Source organism: Neovison vison, chromosome 7, assembly GCF_020171115.1.
Source record: "Neovison vison isolate M4711 chromosome 7, ASM_NN_V1, whole genome shotgun sequence".
NCBI lineage: Eukaryota > Metazoa > Chordata > Mammalia > Carnivora > Mustelidae > Neogale > Neogale vison.
In genome coordinates this window covers 161,738,367-161,758,075 of record NC_058097.1, presented here as the reverse complement: position 1 = coordinate 161,758,075, position 19,709 = coordinate 161,738,367, and the positions used below count along the sequence as shown (strand labels likewise).

The following is a 19,709-nucleotide window of genomic DNA, read 5'->3' as shown; positions in this document are numbered from 1 at the left end:
AAGTTGTGGTTTTAGTACACGTGGTAAATGGATGGGAACTCCTTCTAGCCAATACTCTGGCCTCCTCAAAACAAAGAACTATGAAACATCAGGTATCAGTAGGGGGCAACTGGAGGGGTAGCTTTGCATCTAAGGGAGCTCACCAAGACAAAGTAACTTGGCAAAAGTTATTTATACATTCTCTCTGGAAGTAAGATCGGAATCAGGCTCCTACTCAAATTCCTAGTTGGGCAGATGGGACAGAAAGTGATATAATAATATACATCAAGAGCTTAAAAACTATCTGATACAGAAACTTGGGGTTCTATCCCATGGAAATGATCTCAAATATAGAAAAGACATGTCCACAGGGCAGGGATTTTTGTCTGTTTGATCATAACTATATTCTCACAGCCTACAACATGCCTCATACGTACTAGTCTTAATAAATATTTGTGGAATGAATGAATGAAAAGGAATTTCTTTACAAAAAATTTTTTCTAATGTTTTAAAAATATACCAAAATCTCCTACAACAGGCTACTGTTTAAGTAAACTATCATCCATTCACTCTTTGGATTCAACTCTATTTTAAAAAGCAAGCAGATGGTTTAAATGTTTGTAATACCAGAATTAAGATCTGTCCCATAAAATAATTAGCTCTGGAATGGAGGCTCATTATTCTCATTTTAAAGATGAGGGGATTGCAAGGCCACACACTGACTTATGGGCATTTTAAAGCTACTTAATACATATGCGATAAAAATTCTTTTGAAGAGGACACAAACAAAGGACAAGATATTCCATGCTCATGAATTGGAAGAATTCATATTGTGAAAATGTCCATACTATCCAAAGCAATCCTCAAATTCAATGTTATCCCTATCAAAATACCAACAGCATTTTTCACAAAACTAGAATAAATAATACTAAAATGTGTATGGAACTACAAAAGAACAGCCAAAGCAATCCTGAGAAAGAAGAACAAAACAAACTATCCTAGATTTTAAGATATGCTACAAAGCTGTAGTAATCAAAACAGTATGGCATTGGCACAAAAATAGATATGTAGATCAATGCAACAAAACAGAAAGACCAGAAGTAAGGCTATGCTTATGTGGTCAGTTAATCTTTGACAAAGAAGGCAAGAATATACAATGGGGAAGGACAGTCTCTTCAATGAGTGGTGTTGGGAAAACTGGACAGATACACGCAAAAGAATGAAACTGGACCACTTTCTAACACCAGACACAAAACTAAACTCAAAACGGACTGGGGTGCCTGGGTGGTTCAATGGGTTAAAGCCTCTGCCTTCGGCTCGGGTCATGATCTCAGGGTCCTGGGATCGAGCCCCGCATCGGGCTCTTTGGCAGGGAGCCTGCTTCCTCCTCTCTCTCTGCCTGCCTCTCTGCCTACTTGTGATCTGTCTCTGCCAAAGAAATAAATTAAAACAAAACAAAACAAACAAACAAAAAAACGGATTAAAGACCTAAACGGGAGACATAAAACCATAAAATTCCTAGAAGAAACCACAGGGGACCATTTCTTTGACATTGGCCTTAAGGACATCTTTCTAGATGTTTCCTGAGGCAAGAGAAACAAAAACAAAAGTAAACTATTGGGACTACATCAAAATAAAAAGCTTCTGCACAGCAAAGGAAACCATCAACAAAATGAAAATGCAAGCTACTGAGAGAAGATACTTGATATATCTGATTAAAGGTTAAAATGAAAACTATATAAAGAACTTAGACAACTTTACATCAAAAAACAATAATCTGATTAAAAATGGGCAGTGGACCTGAATAGACACTTTTCCAGAGAAGACATACAGATGAAAAGATATTCAACATCATTCATCATCAGTAGAGAAATGCAAAGCCAAGTGGCCATGGGATGTCACCTCACACCCGTCAGAATGACTAGAGTCAAAAAGATAAGAAATAACAAGTGTTGGCGACAATGCGAAGAAAGAGGACCCCTACTCCCCTAGTGCACTGTTGGCAGGAATGCAAATTGGTGCAGCCTCTGTTGAAAACAGTATAGACGGCGCCTGGGTGGCTCAGTGGGTTAAGCGACAGCCTTGGGCTCAGGTCATGATCTTGGAGTCCCGGGACCAAGTCCTGCATCGGGCTCCCTGCTCAGCAGGGAGTCTGCTTCTTCCGCTGACCTCTCTCCTCTCATGCTTTCTCTCTCTCCCTCATTTTCTCTCTCTCAAATAAATAATTTTTTTTTAAAGAAAACAATATAGAGGTTCCTCAAAAAATTAAAAATATATTCCACTACTGGGTATTTACCCAAAGAAAACAAAACCCACTTATTTGAAAAGATACATGCACCCTTATATTTATTTCAGGATTATTTACAATAGCCAAAATGTGGAAGTAACCCAAAAGTAACCCAAAAGTCCATCCATAGAGGAATGGATGAAGATGAGGCCTCTCTCTATATAATGGAATATTGCTCAGCCTGAGGATATGAACTTGACATTTGGAATAACATGCATAGACCTAGTGGATGTTATGCTAAGTCAGACAGAGAAAGACAAATACTGCATGATTTCACTTGTATGTGGACTCTAAAAACAAAACAAATGAATAAACAAAAAGCAGAAATAGACTGGTAAGTACAGAGAACAAACTGATAGTTGCCAGAGGGGAGGCATTATGGGGGATGGACGAAATGGGTGAAGTAGAGTGGGAGATACAAGCTTCCAATTATGGAATGAAGAACTCACAGGGATGAAAGGGGCAGCCTATGGAGCAGAGTCAATGGTATTGTAACAGTGCTGCTTGGGGACAGACGTGAACACAGCATAACGTAGGCAGTTATCAAATCCCTATGCTGTACACCTGAAACTGATGTAACGTTGCGTGTCAGCTACACTTCAATTAAAATAATAAAAAATAGGGGCAGCTGGTGGCTCAGTCATTAAGTGTCTGCCTTTGGCTCGGGTCATGATCCCAGGGTCCTGGGATCGAGACCCACAACAGGCTCTCTGTCCTATGGGAAGCCTGCTTCTCCCTCTCCCACTCCCCCTGCTTGTGTTCCCTCTCTCGCTGTGTCTCTGTCAAATAAATAAAATCTTTTTAAAAATTTAAAAAAATATATTTAAAAGTGAAAATAGGGGCACTTAATCAGAAAAGCATATGACTCTTGATCTCGGGATTGTGAGTTCGAGCCCCACCTTGGCTGTAGAGATCACTTAAAGATAAAATCTTTAAAAATAACAATAACAAAAGTGAACAATAAAAATGAGAGGATTGCAAGGTTACACAGTACTCATGGGCATTTTAAAGCTACTTAATACATACCTGATAAAAGTTCATTGGGGGCAGTAACAGGTATCTATTGTCTGCTATACAATTCTACAAGGTATTTGAGAATGATTTCCAGACCTTTAGAAAGATAGATGGAAACAATACTAGTTCCCAGGCAAGAAAGCGTGAGACCAACTCATGCCCACAAACAAGCTGGAAGGGCCAGAAATTCCAGCAGCAAGTCATCCATCAATTTGGAAAACATTTATCAACTGGCCAGAGTGCCAAGTCTTGGGGAGGCCGTGGGAACACAGAGATGGCCACGGCCCAGATTTCTGCTGCTCTGCAGACTCGTGGAGGGCAGCAGGGCTTTCACACCTCAGGGCCACAGGGTGTGAAGAACTGGGATAAAGGCGCCAAGCATGTGAGAGCTCAGAGATGGGGAAGGGGCCCAGACTCCAAATGGGATGGAAGCAGGACGTGGGGTCAGGGGCGATGGCACAGGAAGGACCTGTAGGGTGATAAAACCCGTGTGCTTCTGGAATGACCCTGAAAGGATTTTAGGGGACAAGCAGTCAACTTCTGTGTGTCCCTCCCACACTTCTCCCGCAGCTACCGGAGATGCTGAAAGGATGAAATAGCACAGAGTCTGTCTCCACGTGTCTCCATCCTGGTCCATGGCCATCTGTGGCCCTGTGACACCCTTTGTCACATCTCTGTTTCACTCTAGTGTTACTTGGCCTGTGTGACACAAATGACAACAGTGCCTACCTCATGGGAAGGTCAGAAGTGGACAGGAAATCAGTACATTTAGTTATTTGACAGGTGTGTGCTGAGTGCCTGTTGGGTGCTGTCGTGAGCGAAATGGGCGGTCCTATTCTCATGGAACTTAACAGCGAAGAGAGAGGGAATTAAACCAACAGACGAGTTCGTACCCGGAGGGGACGGGTGTGGTTTTCTCTGTCTATTCATTCCTACTCCCCCATCCCCTCTTCACCCCCAAGCACAGCCTTTGTCAAGGTATCACTTGAACCAGTTTTCAGTGAGGCTGCGGTCTGGTCACAAAGCCAGTAATGGAGCCCAGCCAACCACCCAGCACCCTCACTGACCAGAGTTCTGCATTTATTTACTGGGCATCCTGAATCCAGCAACACTGAAGTTTTTCCATTTTACTTTAGAGCTTTCTCAGTCACATGACGATGAAGATAGAAAGAGTGAGACAAGTCTGTCTCTCCCCTCACTGGTGGCGTCAGACAGACAGCGGCTTGGTTTTGCCTCAGAAGGGTGTCTGCTCACGTGTCCGTAGGGATGGGGTTGGTGATTCACTGGCCACAGGGACGTGGAAAGGGCACTGAGCTGCTGGCTCAGGAGGAAGAAACACTGATAGAGGGTCGACTGTGTTGGGAATTCTACATAAATTATCTCCTCTGATTCTCAAAATAACCTTTATCATCTTTGTTTTATAGATGAAGGAACTAAGATTTCAAAGACATTAAGCGATTTTTTTACCTAGCTGGTAGAGACAGAATATGAGCCCAGGTCTGCTGTATTGGAAATAGAAAAAGTTAAGCTAGAATTGGGGAAATGATGGGATGCATGGTCCTTTTTGAGGAAGAAAATCAGCCTAGAAATAGGACTGCTTTCTTTTGTCAGAATAACCCATAATAACCCAGCAGCATAATAACACTGTAAACATAGACACATGTGTGAGTGTGTGTGTGTGTGTGCGCGCATGTATGCAGAGAGAAAGAGAGGCTCTGAACCCTGTAATTTAATTCTTGAAATTAATAATAAGGAAATGCTTACAGATACTAACAAAGATTTATGTGTTGTATTTCTTACAGTGGTTTTTTTTTTTTTAGCAGTAAAGAGAAAAAAATAAAGACGAAAACTAGAACTACCTATGTTGCCCAACAATAGAGGAACAATTGAATAAATTATAATTCAATCGAATAGTGGAGTATTATAAAGCCATTAAAATTCATGCTGTGGAATAATGTTTAATTGCATTTAAATATCCTCATAATGTTCATGAAAAATAAAAGAGAATATGAGACCCTATATATAGTTTTGTTCCAATATTTGTTGAATAACTCTATATATGCATCTATATTTAAGATCTGGGAGGAAATGTACCCAAAAGTTAGTGATGATTATCTGTAAGATGACATTTTTTATTTCTTTTTTATCTTTCTCTGTATTTATCCTTTTCTGTATTCTTCAACACAAAACAAGGGCATGCTCTGTGCTCCAGTCCCCACAGAGCATCTGCTTCTCAGACTTTGTTACTTGCTTGCTTGGAAGTGCCTTTTGTCCTTTCTGTTAGCAGATGCCAGAGACTCAGGCTATGGAGGCCTGAGGACCCAATGTCTACCCCCGGCACTCACAAGGCAAGCTGCTTTTCACTCTTCTTACAAATGATTTGAGACAGTAATTTTAAAAAAGAAAGCTAAGCGTTGAACAAGAGGCATTGTTTTCAAAATGTGTTCTTTTGATGGTTCTATTAGGTCCCATCTCTACAGAGACATTTTACACTAAGTGAGTTCCCAAAGCAAAAGGGATGGCATGAAAGACCTCTTTCATCCCCTGGTTCGTTCGTTCATTCATTCATTCATGTAAGAAAACTTACTGTGCGGGTGCCTGGGTGGCTCAGTGGGTTAAAGCCTCTGCCTTCAGCTCAGGTCATGATCTCAGGGTCCTGGGATCGAGTCCCACATCAGGTTCTCTGCTCAGCAGGGAGCCTGCTTCCCTCTCTCTCTCTCTCTGCCTGCCTCTCTGCCTGCTTGTGATCTCTGTCTTTCAAATAAATAAATAAAATCTTAAAAAAAAAAAAAGAAATTTTACTGCATCTTCGCTGGGCTCTCTGCACTCATCAAAGACGATATATTGAAACATTAACTAGGGAAAGTTTTAAAATAGAGGTGTGAGGAAAGAGCAGAGTGGTCTTCACACATCCCTTTCATCTTCGTCCCTTGTCTGCCTGTAAGCTTTAACCAGCCAAAGAGACAACACAAAGTAATCACCTCTCTGTCCTTTCTCTCCTCCCAAATCAGCACTCACACCTCACTTCCTGAAGATGGCTGTTTTCTTATCTGCACACATGCAGCAATTCTAGCACCTATCATAGTGCAGTACGGTTCTTTCTATATAGTTCTTAGCTGTTCGCTCAATGTGCTTCCACAAAGCCAAGTCTCTTCTTGTACATGCACAATTGGGTTGCTCTGTGTCACAGGTGCAAAATGATAGAACTTCCCCAGGGTCAACAAAGGAGACCACCGCAATATATAAAGAAATAAATATCTAGGTGTTCCTATAACCCACTTGGGATCCTCCAGTATACCCAGCATACCAGGGTTGGGAAGTTCTGCTGTAGATCTCGACCTCCTGCTTCCAGGGGCCAGGCCTTAATTATTCATCTTGGTATGCTCAGAGCCTAGTGTGTTGCCTTTCACATCGCTGGTAATTCGTGCTTTCACTAATGCATCTCGGCTAGCATTTACCGAGTGTCCACCAGTCTGGTGCTGATTATTAGAAATAAACTAGTGAATAAAATGGATATGGTTTTGCCCTACAATCTGGTAGGGGTTGAGCAATGTTAAACAATCCAACAAAGAAACATATAACTAGAAGTTTTAAAAACCATGCTGAAGGAAAAGTACAGAGAGCTATGAATGCTAAGAAGCTATCTGAATAAATGAATGAATGAAATACATATTTTACACTGTAATATTCATTCACTAGGAAGGTATACTCTACATAGAGAGAATATTGTGAGCTTTCTCGGGATGGATTAAGGATCCATAAAAGACTCTTGATCTCGAGAAACAAACTGAGGGTGGCTGGAGCGGAGGGGTGGGAGATAGGGATAGGGAGGCTGGGTGATGGACACTGGGGAGGGCATGTACTACGGTGATGCTGTGAAACGTGTAAGACTGATGATTCACAGACCTGTGTCCCTGAAACAAATAATATATTGTATGTTAAAAAAAAAAAAAAGAATCCCATAAGATAATCTAGCTCCTGTGTTTATGCTCCTATGATCTAAGACCTCAGTAGTGTTTCATGGTGCTATCTCCTAGGTGACTCTTTCTGAACTTACAAGTAACTAAAAATCCTAAGTATTTTGTTGTTGTTTGTTTAATGTGTTGCCATAAATTCAACCATCTCTTCTTGTACACATGCCATTGGTTATTTGGATCTAAGTAGGTGACTTTCTGTGTTCCTCCATTAGCTTTCATCTTGCTAGATCTGGTCTATCAACTTGACCTATGCCAAACCTATGATTGAGGACTGCCCAAATCATAGTCCTGACATGGGAATATATTGTACCCTTCACGTCAGTGGGTGTGGTTACCATGATGAAAGGCCCATATCAGGTTGTTGACAGGAATACTGCGTGGAATTTTATAATCACAATACATATCAAAAACATTAGGGGCGCCTGGGAGGCTCAGTGGATTAAGCCGCTGCCTTCGGCTCAGGTCATGATCTCAGTGTCCTGGGATCGAGCCCCGCATCGGGCTCTTTGCTTGGCGGGAGCCTGCTTCTCTCTCTCTCTCTCTGCCTGACTCTCAGCCTGCTTGTGATCTCTCTCTCTGTCAAATAAATAAATAAAATCTTTAAAAAAAAAAAAAACATTAAAATGTCCATATCCTTCCCATCTGTGATTATAGTTCTGGGAATCTATTCTAGCAAAATATTACCAAACAAAGAAAAACACATGCAGAAGATGTTTTTACTCCATTATTTGTAACAGTGAATCACAGATTGAAAAATCCTAGTATCTTTTAAGGGGCATGATTAAGCTTGGGTGACTATACGAAGAGAAAATTTTCCTATAAACTAAGAAAATTCCTAAGAATCGGCTTGCGATGGAATTTGATTTTTAGAAAAGTGTGTCGAAACCTCTTTGAGCTCCTCACATGGCTCAGGACCCATTAGATGCTAACACAGATTATTAATGAAGAGAAGATGAAAACAGGTTAGAAACAGGTGATTAAGAATATGGGATAATTCATTATTAAAAAGATACTTGTTTGTATGGTATTGATAAGGGATCTTCTCAGGCAGACAACCCTTTACAAATGAGGTTTTCTTCCTCTATCGGCAGACTATTACCTAAGCTGGTTGATGCATATGGACCTTAAGAATAAAATAAAGGGGGGGCGCCTGGGTGACTCGGTGGGTTGGGCCTCTGCCTTCGGCCCAGGTCATGATCTCAGGGTCCTGGGGTGGTGCCCTGCATCGGGCTCTCTACTCAGCGGGGAGCCTGCTTCCCCCTCTCTCTCTGCCTGCCTTTCTGCCTGTGAGCTCTCTCTCTCTGTCAAATGAGTAAAATCTTTAAAAAAAAAAAAAAAGAATAAAATAAAAGGATGGCATTATAAATTAGCAGCTTAATATCTGGTCAATAAATATTTGAGTGTCCATTCCATGTGGGGCACAGTTGTAGGTATTGGGATACGGCAGCAAACAAGACAAATAAACATCCCTTTCTCATGGAACTTATAATTGAAATGGAAGGGGGCAGAGAACATTCAAGTCGACAAGTCAAATGGCCCATCAGGTGCCAATAAAGGCAACAAGACAAAAATTAAGTGGGGAAGAAGAAGGCTCGGAAGTCCAGCCCGGGAGCTGAAGGAGTAGGGGAAGGGAAGTTTCAAACAGGGTGATCCGGACGGCCTCCCCAAGAAAGGGACATCTGAGCAAAGACCTGGAGGGAAGGGGAGAATGAGCTGGACAGTTGGCTTGGTTGTGAGCATTCCAGGGAGCAACTGGGCTTTAGAAATACAATTTTAAGGATTAGCAGGTTACTTCTGTGCAGGCCGTCCATCCCCTGCATTCCTTGTCAGTTCCAATTAACCATAAGTACACGAGCTTGCTCATCAAAGAGAGATTCCCATGTCTCTCCCTTCTGGCAGCCAGGGACAGACGCCCTAGTTGGTGCAGGCTGCCATGTTGGACCCGCTGTCGGAAGCAGAGGAGCAACCCACCCCCTTCTCCTTGGGCCTTCTGCCGCCTGGTAACAGCGTGACCCTGTACCCAACCGCCCCGTTCCCCCGCCGAGTCTAAAGGGGCGTTAAAATTCACATTTGTTTGTACCCGGTGCTCTATATGCTCTGCATAAGGGCTCCCTTGTGTAGAAGCAAAATCCCCCACTCTCACAGCCACTTTTTAGAACTCAGAATATCATCTTTGACCAGATTGAAAGAGGATGAGAATTTCGCTTCTGTTGTCAAAGTCCTCAAAATTGTTGTCTTTGGAGCAAGGGTGTGAACAAAGAAGCAGACGGAAATATGTGTTCATCGCTGCATGTTATGTTGTTAAAATCAAGAGGGCACTTGTAGGTTCTGGTCACCTGCTCGGTTCCCACTGATGACTCGCTGTCACAGAGGTAAATGTAAGGGTCCAGTTCCATGCAGGCCACCGTCAGCTACAGGCGGGCAAGGCTGCATCTGCTGTTCTCACCTCCGTTACCCCCAGTGCCCACCTCAGTGACTGGCATGCAGGAGACCCTCTCTAAATGCTCACGAATAAGTGAGTGACCCCCAAGATGACAGCTTTGGTAGACAGAGAAAAGACGTGCAGGATAGAGTGGGAGGGGCGAGGACAGAGACAGCGGCGTCTGAAGCAGGAGAGGGAAGGTGGAGACATGGGCTGTGAGTCCTCCCCCTCCAACCTCCAAGATGAGAGGAACAGAAGCGGAGTGTGCATTTAACGCACAAGGGCAGGGGCGGAGGGGAGGGGACAGGAAGTGTGAGAATATCACTGGCACAAGGTCTGGCCCCCCACCCCCACGGAGGACTTGGATTACTTTGGTCAATTTACTTAGTACCCTGGAGATTCTGTTCTATCTTCTGGAAAATGGAGGTAACAACACGGACCTCACAGGGTTGCTGTGAGAACTAAGGAGGACAATGCACGTAAAGCCCCTGGCACAGAAACTACCCCCACAAAAAAGTCATAGTAGACGCTCATGTTTTCACTGAACACGGACACATGGTGAGGTAGTGTAGACCGTGGTCGGGTGGTCGAGAGCAGAGATCTGCAGCCAGACTGGTTGAGTCTGAATCCCAGCTTTATCACTCAGAGCTGAGTGGTCTTAAGAAAGTTACTTAAGGGGCGCCTGGGTGGCTCAGTGGGTTAAGCCGCTGCCTTCGGCTCAGGTCATGATCTCAGGGTCCTGGGATCGAGTCCCGCATCGGGCTCTCTGCTCAGCAGGGAGCCTGCTTCCCTCTCTCTCTCTGCCTGCCTCTCCATCTACTTGTGATTTCTCTCTGTCAAATAAATAAATAAAATCTTTAAAAAAAAAAAAAAAAAGAAAGTTACTTAATTGCTCTGTGCCACAATTCCCTCCTCTGCGAAAAACAGGACAACACTCCTATCCAGAGTGTTGCTCTGAGGATTAAATCAGTTAATAAATGTAAACCACTTAGAACAGTATCTGGCACACAAGCATTATTACTGTCTGCTCGGCATGTTTTGTGTTTGTTTCCCACTTTGATTCCTCCAGGGCTGGCGGGAGGAGAGAGGCTATGTGGGAGCAGGCGGATCTGTGGTCAAGGCGGATGGGCTGGATCCAGATCTCATTCCAATGTGGTTCTCAAACTCTAGCAGATGCTAGATTCACCCAGAGGCTTGAGAAAGCAGAGGTCATGGAGACCCCCACCCTCAGAGTTTCTCAGTCAGTGGGTCTGGGTGGGCCTTGAGATTCTGTCTTTCTAAAAAGTGCCCGGTCCCAGCTGGTCCAGGGGACCACACTCTGGTGGATATCCATCGTGAGGTAACAAGAAATGATGTCCAAAGCTCCAAAAGAAGGCAGAAGGGAGGATGCTTAAAGAGATAGGAGTTCTGGAAAATTCCAAATAGGACTGAGCAATGGAAACTAGTGGAAAGAGTAACATGTTCATTTATTCATTCAACAAACATCCACTCATTGCCCATGGTGAACTGGGCCCTGTATTCACTCATCAGTTGAAGGGACCAAGATTTAGCGGAGTAAGAATGACAGTGAGTTGGAGAGAACTATCAATGTATCATATTAAAACAGAAGAGCCTTTAAAGAAAGAAGCCACGTAACTTCTCACACCTAACTTCACATCAAGTCCCCATTAGGCTAACTCAGGCATCATTTGTGTGTGGGGGGGTGGGTAGAATATACACAGAATTGTGTGGGGGGGGGTGGGTAGAATATATACACATCCTAACCATTTTGTGCACAGTTCAGTGACATCAAGTACATTCACATTTTCATGCAGTCATCACCCCTGTCCCCCTCCAGAATGTTTTTTCATCTTCCAAACCCAAACGGTGTACCTGTTCATCAATAATTCCTATTCCCTCCTCCTGGACATCCCCTGGCAGCTACCACTGGACTTCCTGTTTCTCTGGATTTGACTACTCTCTGTCACATGAGTGGAATCATACAGTATGTGTCCTTTTGTCCATACTGTCCATATAGTATGTGACTGGCTTATTTCACTTCACACGGTGTCTTCAAGGTCACCTATGTGGTAGCGTGCACCAGAATAAGAATTCATATTGCACAGTGTGTGTACACCATGTCTGTTCATCCGTTCTTGCTTCGGTGGGTGCTTGCATTGTTTAGCCATTTGGCTACTGTGAACACTGCTACTATGAACACAGATGTACAAATCTCTGTTTGAACCCTGATTTCAACTCTTTTGAGCATATATCTCTAAGCATCCTTTTACAGAAGATACATTTTGTCTGGGTGAAAATTAAGGTCCCATGCCCCCCCCATCCCCCCTCTACCTCTTCCCTTCCTAGAACTTTACCCCTCCTGACAGGCAGGCACCCCGATCTCTTAGCTGCCCGAGTCTGAAACACCATCCACACCTCCAGGTAAATTAGCACAACAAGGACCGGGGACTAGACCTCAGTGCTCTGTGGGCTGAGCGTATGCCTGAATTTCCCTCTCTCAAGGATGATGACCTCCCGGACATGCTGTGCAAACACACTTGTGCCCGGAGCTTATTCAGTACTATTCAGAGCTTAAACAGTTCAGTCTCTGGAATCAGACACCTGGTGGAGGAACCTGGCCCTACTCCTCACTGGCTGATTAAGCAAATGATGTAACCTGGCTAGTTTCAATTTCCTGATCCATGAAACAGGAATACGAGTTCCTATCTACTTGGTTGTTTGGACAGCCGAAATGAGATGAGGTATACTAATTAGATTAAGAGGAGATAAACCAAAATAAGGTAAAGAACTTAACCTAATGCCTGGCATAGGGTCAGAACCCAACAAATACTGGCCATCATTAGTATTATAATTGGGTAACGTCTTCGGATATATGCCAAGAAAGTTCCTGCTCATACCTAAGTACACACAAGGACATTACGATGAGCATGGAATTAACGGTCCCACTAGGCTGGAGGCCCAAAAGCCGAAGCAATGGAATTTTTTTTTTTTTTCCAATGGACATTTTTTTAAAACAGGGGATTCAAAATTACAACCTGGCTACAAAAAGATTAAAAGATACCTTTGGACGAGGAAGATATTTTGGGGCAGGCCCCTCTACGGTACCCTCAATTGCACCAGAGGCCCCAGCAGTCAACTACGGGCGTATTTCTGAGGTTTTATTTTGTTCTTCTGAGTTTGCAAATGCCAGATAAAAAATGGATTCTAGAACAATGGAAATTTAAGATGAGAAATGGTTCCAGCCAATTTGGCCAGGCCTCCTCCTAGGATGGCCCCAATCCTTCTGGGACAGGTTCTGACGACTGGACGGCCTTTTTTCTAAACCTCTGAAGGGGGATGATGTTCCCGCCACTTCCCTTGGAAGAATATTCCACGGTGAAATATGACTCACTGTCAGGGCCCTCGCCTTTGCGATTCCCTTTCTTCTCTTGACCCACTTTCGTGTTGCCGTGCCCTTTTGTACAAAGTCAAACGCAGCCTCCCCTGGAGGAGGCCGCTCTGTGAGGACTGACATTTAAAGACCATTACCACCTCTCACACTCAGCCCTGTTCATTTAGCCAAGCAAAGCATGTTTAATTCTTTTAATCTCCTCTCATAAATCAATCTCTTCGTCCCTTTAATAGCCCTTCTCCTATGCTTCGTATTCCTTCCAGTCGGGCCATCCTAAGCTCTCGTTCGGTGGACGCTTGAGAATTGCCGGTCAGTCACCAAAGGGTTCTCAGGAAAAACAGCCGGGCCCCGCCAGGGCTCCGAGCGTCCCACAGAGCTGGGCTGTCTGCCGCCCGCAGGCACTGGGAGCTCAGAGCAGGGCCCTGCCTGCTGGCCGGGCCCGAAGGCCTTCCGGCACTTGCTGCCTACTCCTTTATGCATCTTTCCAACGGACCTGACCCGCCATGACTGCGGTCAAGGGAAGTGCCCTCAGGAAGTGGCACCTCAGCCACCTCAGGCCCCTGGGTCTCTGCTGTCACTTAAGCCCCTCAGTCTGCCCACCTCTCACCTGGCTTCCACCCACGAGGGCACAGGGGCCATGGAGGAGCCCAGAGGGGTCTTACCTGGAAGGTCCCAGCGTGGTCTTCTTCCTTATCGCCCTCTCTGTTCTCTTTGAGGGCAATTAATGTGAATCCTCTGAAGTAAGAGGGAGGGGCAGCTGAAAGCGTTACTGTGGAGAGAGAAGAAAGCAAATTAAGAGCACAGGAATCAGCCGGCCTCCATCTGACAAAGGGATGTTCCCGAGTTCTCCATCAGTACGCCAGACCTGTGGGTTGGACGGGCCGTGGATAGTGGAAAAGCCTCATTTCTTTGAGTCATGAACTATCGCCCTCCACCCTGCTCCCCCCTACATTTCAGAACTTGTGAAATGCCTCAACTGTGATCTCAGCTGAACCAACAAAGGCTTCAGTGAGCTCTCTCCAAGTATCCACAATTTGATAAAGAGAGTCCCTGGTCAGTAGTCCCGTCTTGACAGCTGTGTCATGTTAGACTTCACCATTGGACTGGTCTGAGAGAAACCTAGCTGCTCACAGCAGAGACTCCTTTACAAAGTCCTTTGTGGGGGCAGAGATGGCTGTACGTTTTCCAAAACATACTTCCTTTTTCTTGTGAGATCTCAGCTAGGCCACATTCCCAGTCTCCCCTGAAGTTAGGTCTGTTTGCACCCTCATCCTTTCAAGGGCAAGCACAGACAGACATGATGAATCCCACTTCCAGCCTGGCCCACACAAACTTTCTACTCTTGCTTCCCCACCTATGGCTGCAGAATGCAGGGGATCCAGCAGGAGACTCTGGTGTCGTGCGAGAAGATGGTGGAGCCACAAGAGGGAAGGAACCTGGGTTTCTGAATAACTACACAGAGAATCACTCATGGACCAGAAATATCCATTTTGTACTTTGCATGAACTGGAAATAAACTACAGTTATAAAATATAACTATGTTTTCATGAAAATCTAGCTTAAGGGTCTACTCAGCAATGACGGTCACCCCTTCATTTGTATCTTCAATCTCCCGAGATGGATATTCTTTCTTGCAATTTTTGCATTGCATTGCAATACTCTTTTTACCAGCCTTCTCCGCTGGACTGTGAGTTATGCTGGAGAGGAATTCATTTTAATTCTCTTTGTATCTCTATCCCCTAGCACAGAGCCTGACATCCAAAAAAAAAAAAAAAAAAAAAAATCTCAATTCCAGTTTCTTGAAATTTATGTAAGTTGAGATTTAAATTACTGTGTGGATTAAAGTGCTAAGATTCTGGCCTTTAAATGTGGAATTATAGACTTTTAGAGCCTCAAGCCTCTCCCAAGAATCTTCCATTCCAGCCCTCTAATTTCACAGACAGGAAACAAAGACACAGAGAGGTCAACAGACACACCAAGGTGGTAAGATGACCCAGAGGCAGACTCCGGGCCGTACTCCCTCCCCAGCTTAACATTCCGCCCAGAATCATACATAGTGAGTATGTTAGTCATAGCATGCATATTTCACAGGGTTAAGTTTTTAAATTTTAAAAATCAATTCATTTAACAAATAACATTTACATGATTCTGATAAGCAACCACCCGTCACGGAAGGATATTCTAGTCTTCTAGTTTCAGTCCTAAAAATAAAGGACCCCCAAACCCTAAAAGATAAAACCCTAAAGCTAAAAGCCACCAGTGGTCACAGTGATATTTCAGAGCAGGACTTTGAGACGCAAAGATTGCAAATCTCACGCTATAATTGGTCAGTTCATCCCATAAAAGCAGTAGAGCATTCTAATTGGCTACTGATGTCTAGAAAAGGTCAAATAGACCTTCCTAGTAAGGAAGAAAGGGTGAAAACAAAAGCACAGTAAAACAGCCAGGAAAGTATAGTGCTCGAGAGCGGCCGACAGAGAATGATGACTATGACGTCAGAAGAAAGAGCTGAGATCCCTGAGGGACAGACGCCCAGCCTTAAAGCAGTCTGAGGCTATCTAGAGTGGGGCAACAAGTGAACAAATAAAAAAAAACAGAAACAGACTCACGGTAACAGAGAAAAATCCAGTTGGTTGTCACAGGGGAGTGGAGTGGGAGGGATGGGTAAAATAGGGGGAGAGGATTAAAAGGTACAAACTTCCAGTTATAAAATAAATAAGAGAAGGAGACGCAATATACAGCATAGGGAATACAGTTAATCATATCATAAAACCTTTATGTGGCCACAGGTAGTAGCTAGATTTATCATGGATTGCTTTGCAATGCACAGAAATTTTGAATTGCTATGTTGTACGCCTGAAACTACTATAATACGGTATGTAGACTGCACTGCAATTAAAAAACCTACAGGTGGGCATGATATCAGCACTTAGGTCCAAGTATCAGTGGGAAGGGTGAATGAATTAATACATGTAAAGTTCTTAAAATCCTGCCTGGAATATAATAGGCACTTAATAAATATTAGCTCTTATTATCAGTGATGAGATGATCACATTGCATTTTGTGGATAAGTGTTTGTTTATCTACTCATTCAAGTCCTTCAAAAGCAAGAACCACATCTAGGCTTGGCACAGTGATTAGCACAGAGTTGATGTGCGGTGAAGTTTACTGAATTGTGTTCATGGACAAGTAAACTCACTGTTACAAAGATGTCAGTTCTTCTCAAATTGATTTATAGATTCAGTGCAATCTAAATTAAACTGTCATCATGTTTTTTGGGGAAATGACAGGTTGATTGCAAAACATACATGCAAATGCAAAGGGTCAAGAATATCAAAGGCCATCTAGAGAGCTGAAAAGTTGGGGGGCCTGGGCTACCACGAGTCGAGACTAATGCAGCTACAGAAGTTCGGCCAGTGTGTTCTAGCAAGGAAGGGGGAAAGGCCAACTGTATAGTTTGGGGTCTAGCAAAAGTTCTACGAGTACCTGGAAACTTGATGTATGATTAAGGATGGGATGCAGGGCAGCTGGGGGAAAAGACAATTATCTTCAACAGAGCTGCTGGGGCAACTAGATAACCAGGTAAAAACAGGTGTCTCTTGGTCTTACAGATCACACACGAAATAAACTTCACACAGACGGTAGAGTAAATGTGAAGAATAAAACAACAAAGCTTTCAGAAGCTGGCCGAGGATAAAATATGTATGACCTTGGAGTCAGAAAGACTTTTTAAGCAGGACATACAAAACAACAACAACAACAACAACAAAACACTGACAATAAAGGAGAAGATATATAGAGGGGATGATATAAAAATTTTGCTCAAGAAAAGACACCATTGAATACTGTTTTTCTGAAAATAAATAAATTGGAAAAAAAAAGAAAAGACACCATTAGAAACAAGCAGGGCAGAGTGCAGAAGAAGGTATTTGCAACGCATTTAACCACAACTGACTTGAATCCAAAGCATATCAAGTCTCTTTCAGATCAATAAGAAAAAGAAAGACAATGCAATAGAGAAAAATAGGCAAAACACATGAACTAAAACTTCATAAAAGAAGGTCTCCAAACGGCCAAAAAGCATATGAAGACACCCGACCTCGTTAGCCAACAGGGAGATAAAAATTACTGAATTTCCACCAGGTTGACTAAACATAAAAGGACTAACAATATCAAACGTTAGCTGCAACTTTCACACACCGGTGAACCAAAAATAAGCAATTTTCACTGGAAAACTCTTTGGCGGTATTTACTGAGGCTGAACACATACACACCCTATGATCCAGTAATGTCACCCTAAATCAACAGGAATGCATACAGATGGGGACCACACAAGACCCATCAGAAGATTCATAGTAACATTGTATGAAAACGCTCAATGTCCATCATCAGTAAGATGGGTATGTAAGTCATGGCATATTTGTATAATTGAATGCAAAGGAAGAAATTACTACTACATACAACAGGGATGAATCTCATAAACATAACTGAGTGAAAGAAGACAGTCAAAATAATACAAAAGCTGTGTCTTCTTTCACTTGAGATAATTACGAAGTTCAAAAACAGACCACGTAATCTATGATGCAGAGGTCAGGACAGCCGTTACCATGAGGCAAAGTGGAGTGAGAATTGATCTGGGGGTCGGGGGCACAAGAGACGCCTCTGAAGCACAGATCATGTTCTGTTTCTTGATCTGGACCGGTTGCCCCAGTGTTCTCAACATGTGATAATTCACTGAGCTGTGTGATTTGTGAACTTTTCCCTGCGTTATATTTTGATAAAAATATTATAAAGTAATGTTTCTGAATGATAAATATTCACTGTTTTGTACATCTGGGTAGTGCCCTTAAAGGGCTAACCATAAACTCAGCGTCCCAGAGTGCTGCACTCCTGTGGGTTCAAAAACACTGAGGGGTACTCTCCCTCACTCAGTACAACCAACAAGATGGCGGCTCTGGAGGTGGAACTCAGTGTGGGGCTCCGATCCCTCATTATCAGTGCTGACGATGGTGGTACACAGTATAATCTGAAGGAAGACAGGAGATCCCAGCCCTCCAGAGAGCCCCATTATATGACTCTCCTGAAAGAAACAAATGTGCCGTGTGTTCTGAGTCCCAGTAATGACTGAAGATGACAGCTCGGCAATAAATAATAGAATCTTCTCTCTAATGACTCTTCCCAAGCGCCTCCCAAGAGAGGCCATTAAGAGACCCAAGAAATTCAAGAAAAAATGTTTATGAAGGATTTGAAAAAAACAAAAAAGGTCCATCCAGAGCCATCCTGTGAGCACATCCAGGAGACTGGTTAAGAGCAAAGATTTGGGATGAGTACCCTAGAGCTATCATTTATTAATTACATGACCTCTGGCAAGTTATTTCACCTCCCTGTTCCCTCATTTTTAAAAAGAAGTTAATGATATTGCCTTCCTTGTGGGAATGTGGAGAAGATTAAATACACATTTATCACAGAGCCTAACATAAAAGGATTCGAGACCTGTAACGGATGCTGGCCGTGGTGCTGGTGATGTTGGGGCTGAAGAAGATGATGACGAAGGTGATGATTGTGATGACAAAGATCATGATGCCCAGCAGGCTGATGAACCAATGATGAGTTTCAAAAAGCTGGTCCTCAGGGACAATCACTGAATCACCCAAGGAAAACTCTAGGAGGTGCCCCTGAAGGACCCGTGAGAGGACCGCAGCGGGGATCATCCTCACAGGATTTGGGGATGATCCTCACAGGCCAGGTTCTGGGGAGATCTGGGTAAGCACTTGTAATGAATAATCTTCCTGTAGCTCATCACACCCAGTATAGGGTTTGCTGTGAAGTCCCCTCAGCCCCCCACACACTATAACCTCCCAACACACATTCCCTTTTCCAGATTCCTCTCACCCAGTTTTAAGTATATACTTACTTGTGAATTATATGTTAAATGCTGGTCTCCTCTAAAAACCTGTAAACTCTACACGAGCAGAGATCAAGTCTGTCTTAAGGTGCACTGTATTTTTAGCCTTTAGCGTGCCTTTTATCACACAGTAAATGCTCAATAAAGACTCTGAATGAATGAATGAATGAATGAGAAGGTGTTCGTTTGTCTTCAATGCATAGTGGGCTCCTTCCTGCTCTGATCCCTCCTCCAAAGTCCCCCTGGGTTACTATGTGGAGTGTGTTAGCCTCCCTCATCCTTTTGTTACTGAGCATTTGTCTCTGACAGCCCAGGGCTCTGCCTCTGGAAACACAGAGAAAAAACAGGGCTTCTCCCTCTAGGATCATATAATCTAAAAGCTGCGAAGAAAAGACACATCTGGGGAGCACGTGGGTGGCTTAGTCAGCTAAGAGTCTGCCTTTGGTTTGGGTCATGATCCCGGGGCCCTGGGATCGAGCCTCGCATGGGCTCCCTGCTCAGCAGGGGGTCTGCTTCTCCATCTGACCCTCCTCCATCTTGTGCTCTCTTTCTCGCTCACTTTCTCAAATAAATAAATAAATAAATAAATAAAAGACACATGTGCAGATATTTTGTACAGTATATGATGGGTGTTATGGAGATAGGAACAAAGTGCTCTGGGATCCCAGAGGAGGGAGGATCTGGGTCTACTGTGGGAGCCAGAGGAGGATTCCAGAAGGATGTAGCATTTGAGC

At 43.6% G+C, this 19,709-nt stretch overlaps 1 protein-coding gene across 1 annotated transcript in view; it reads right to left on the bottom strand.

Moving 5' to 3' along the window:
- Positions 1-19,709, bottom strand: part of SPON1 (spondin 1) — a 260,891-nt gene that overhangs the window by 228,531 nt on the left and 12,651 nt on the right. Inside the window, exon 2 of the mRNA XM_044258882.1 lies at positions 13,733-13,839. Coding sequence (XP_044114817.1) covers positions 13,733-13,839 — 107 coding nt within the window. The remainder of the gene's footprint in view (positions 1-13,732; positions 13,840-19,709) is intronic.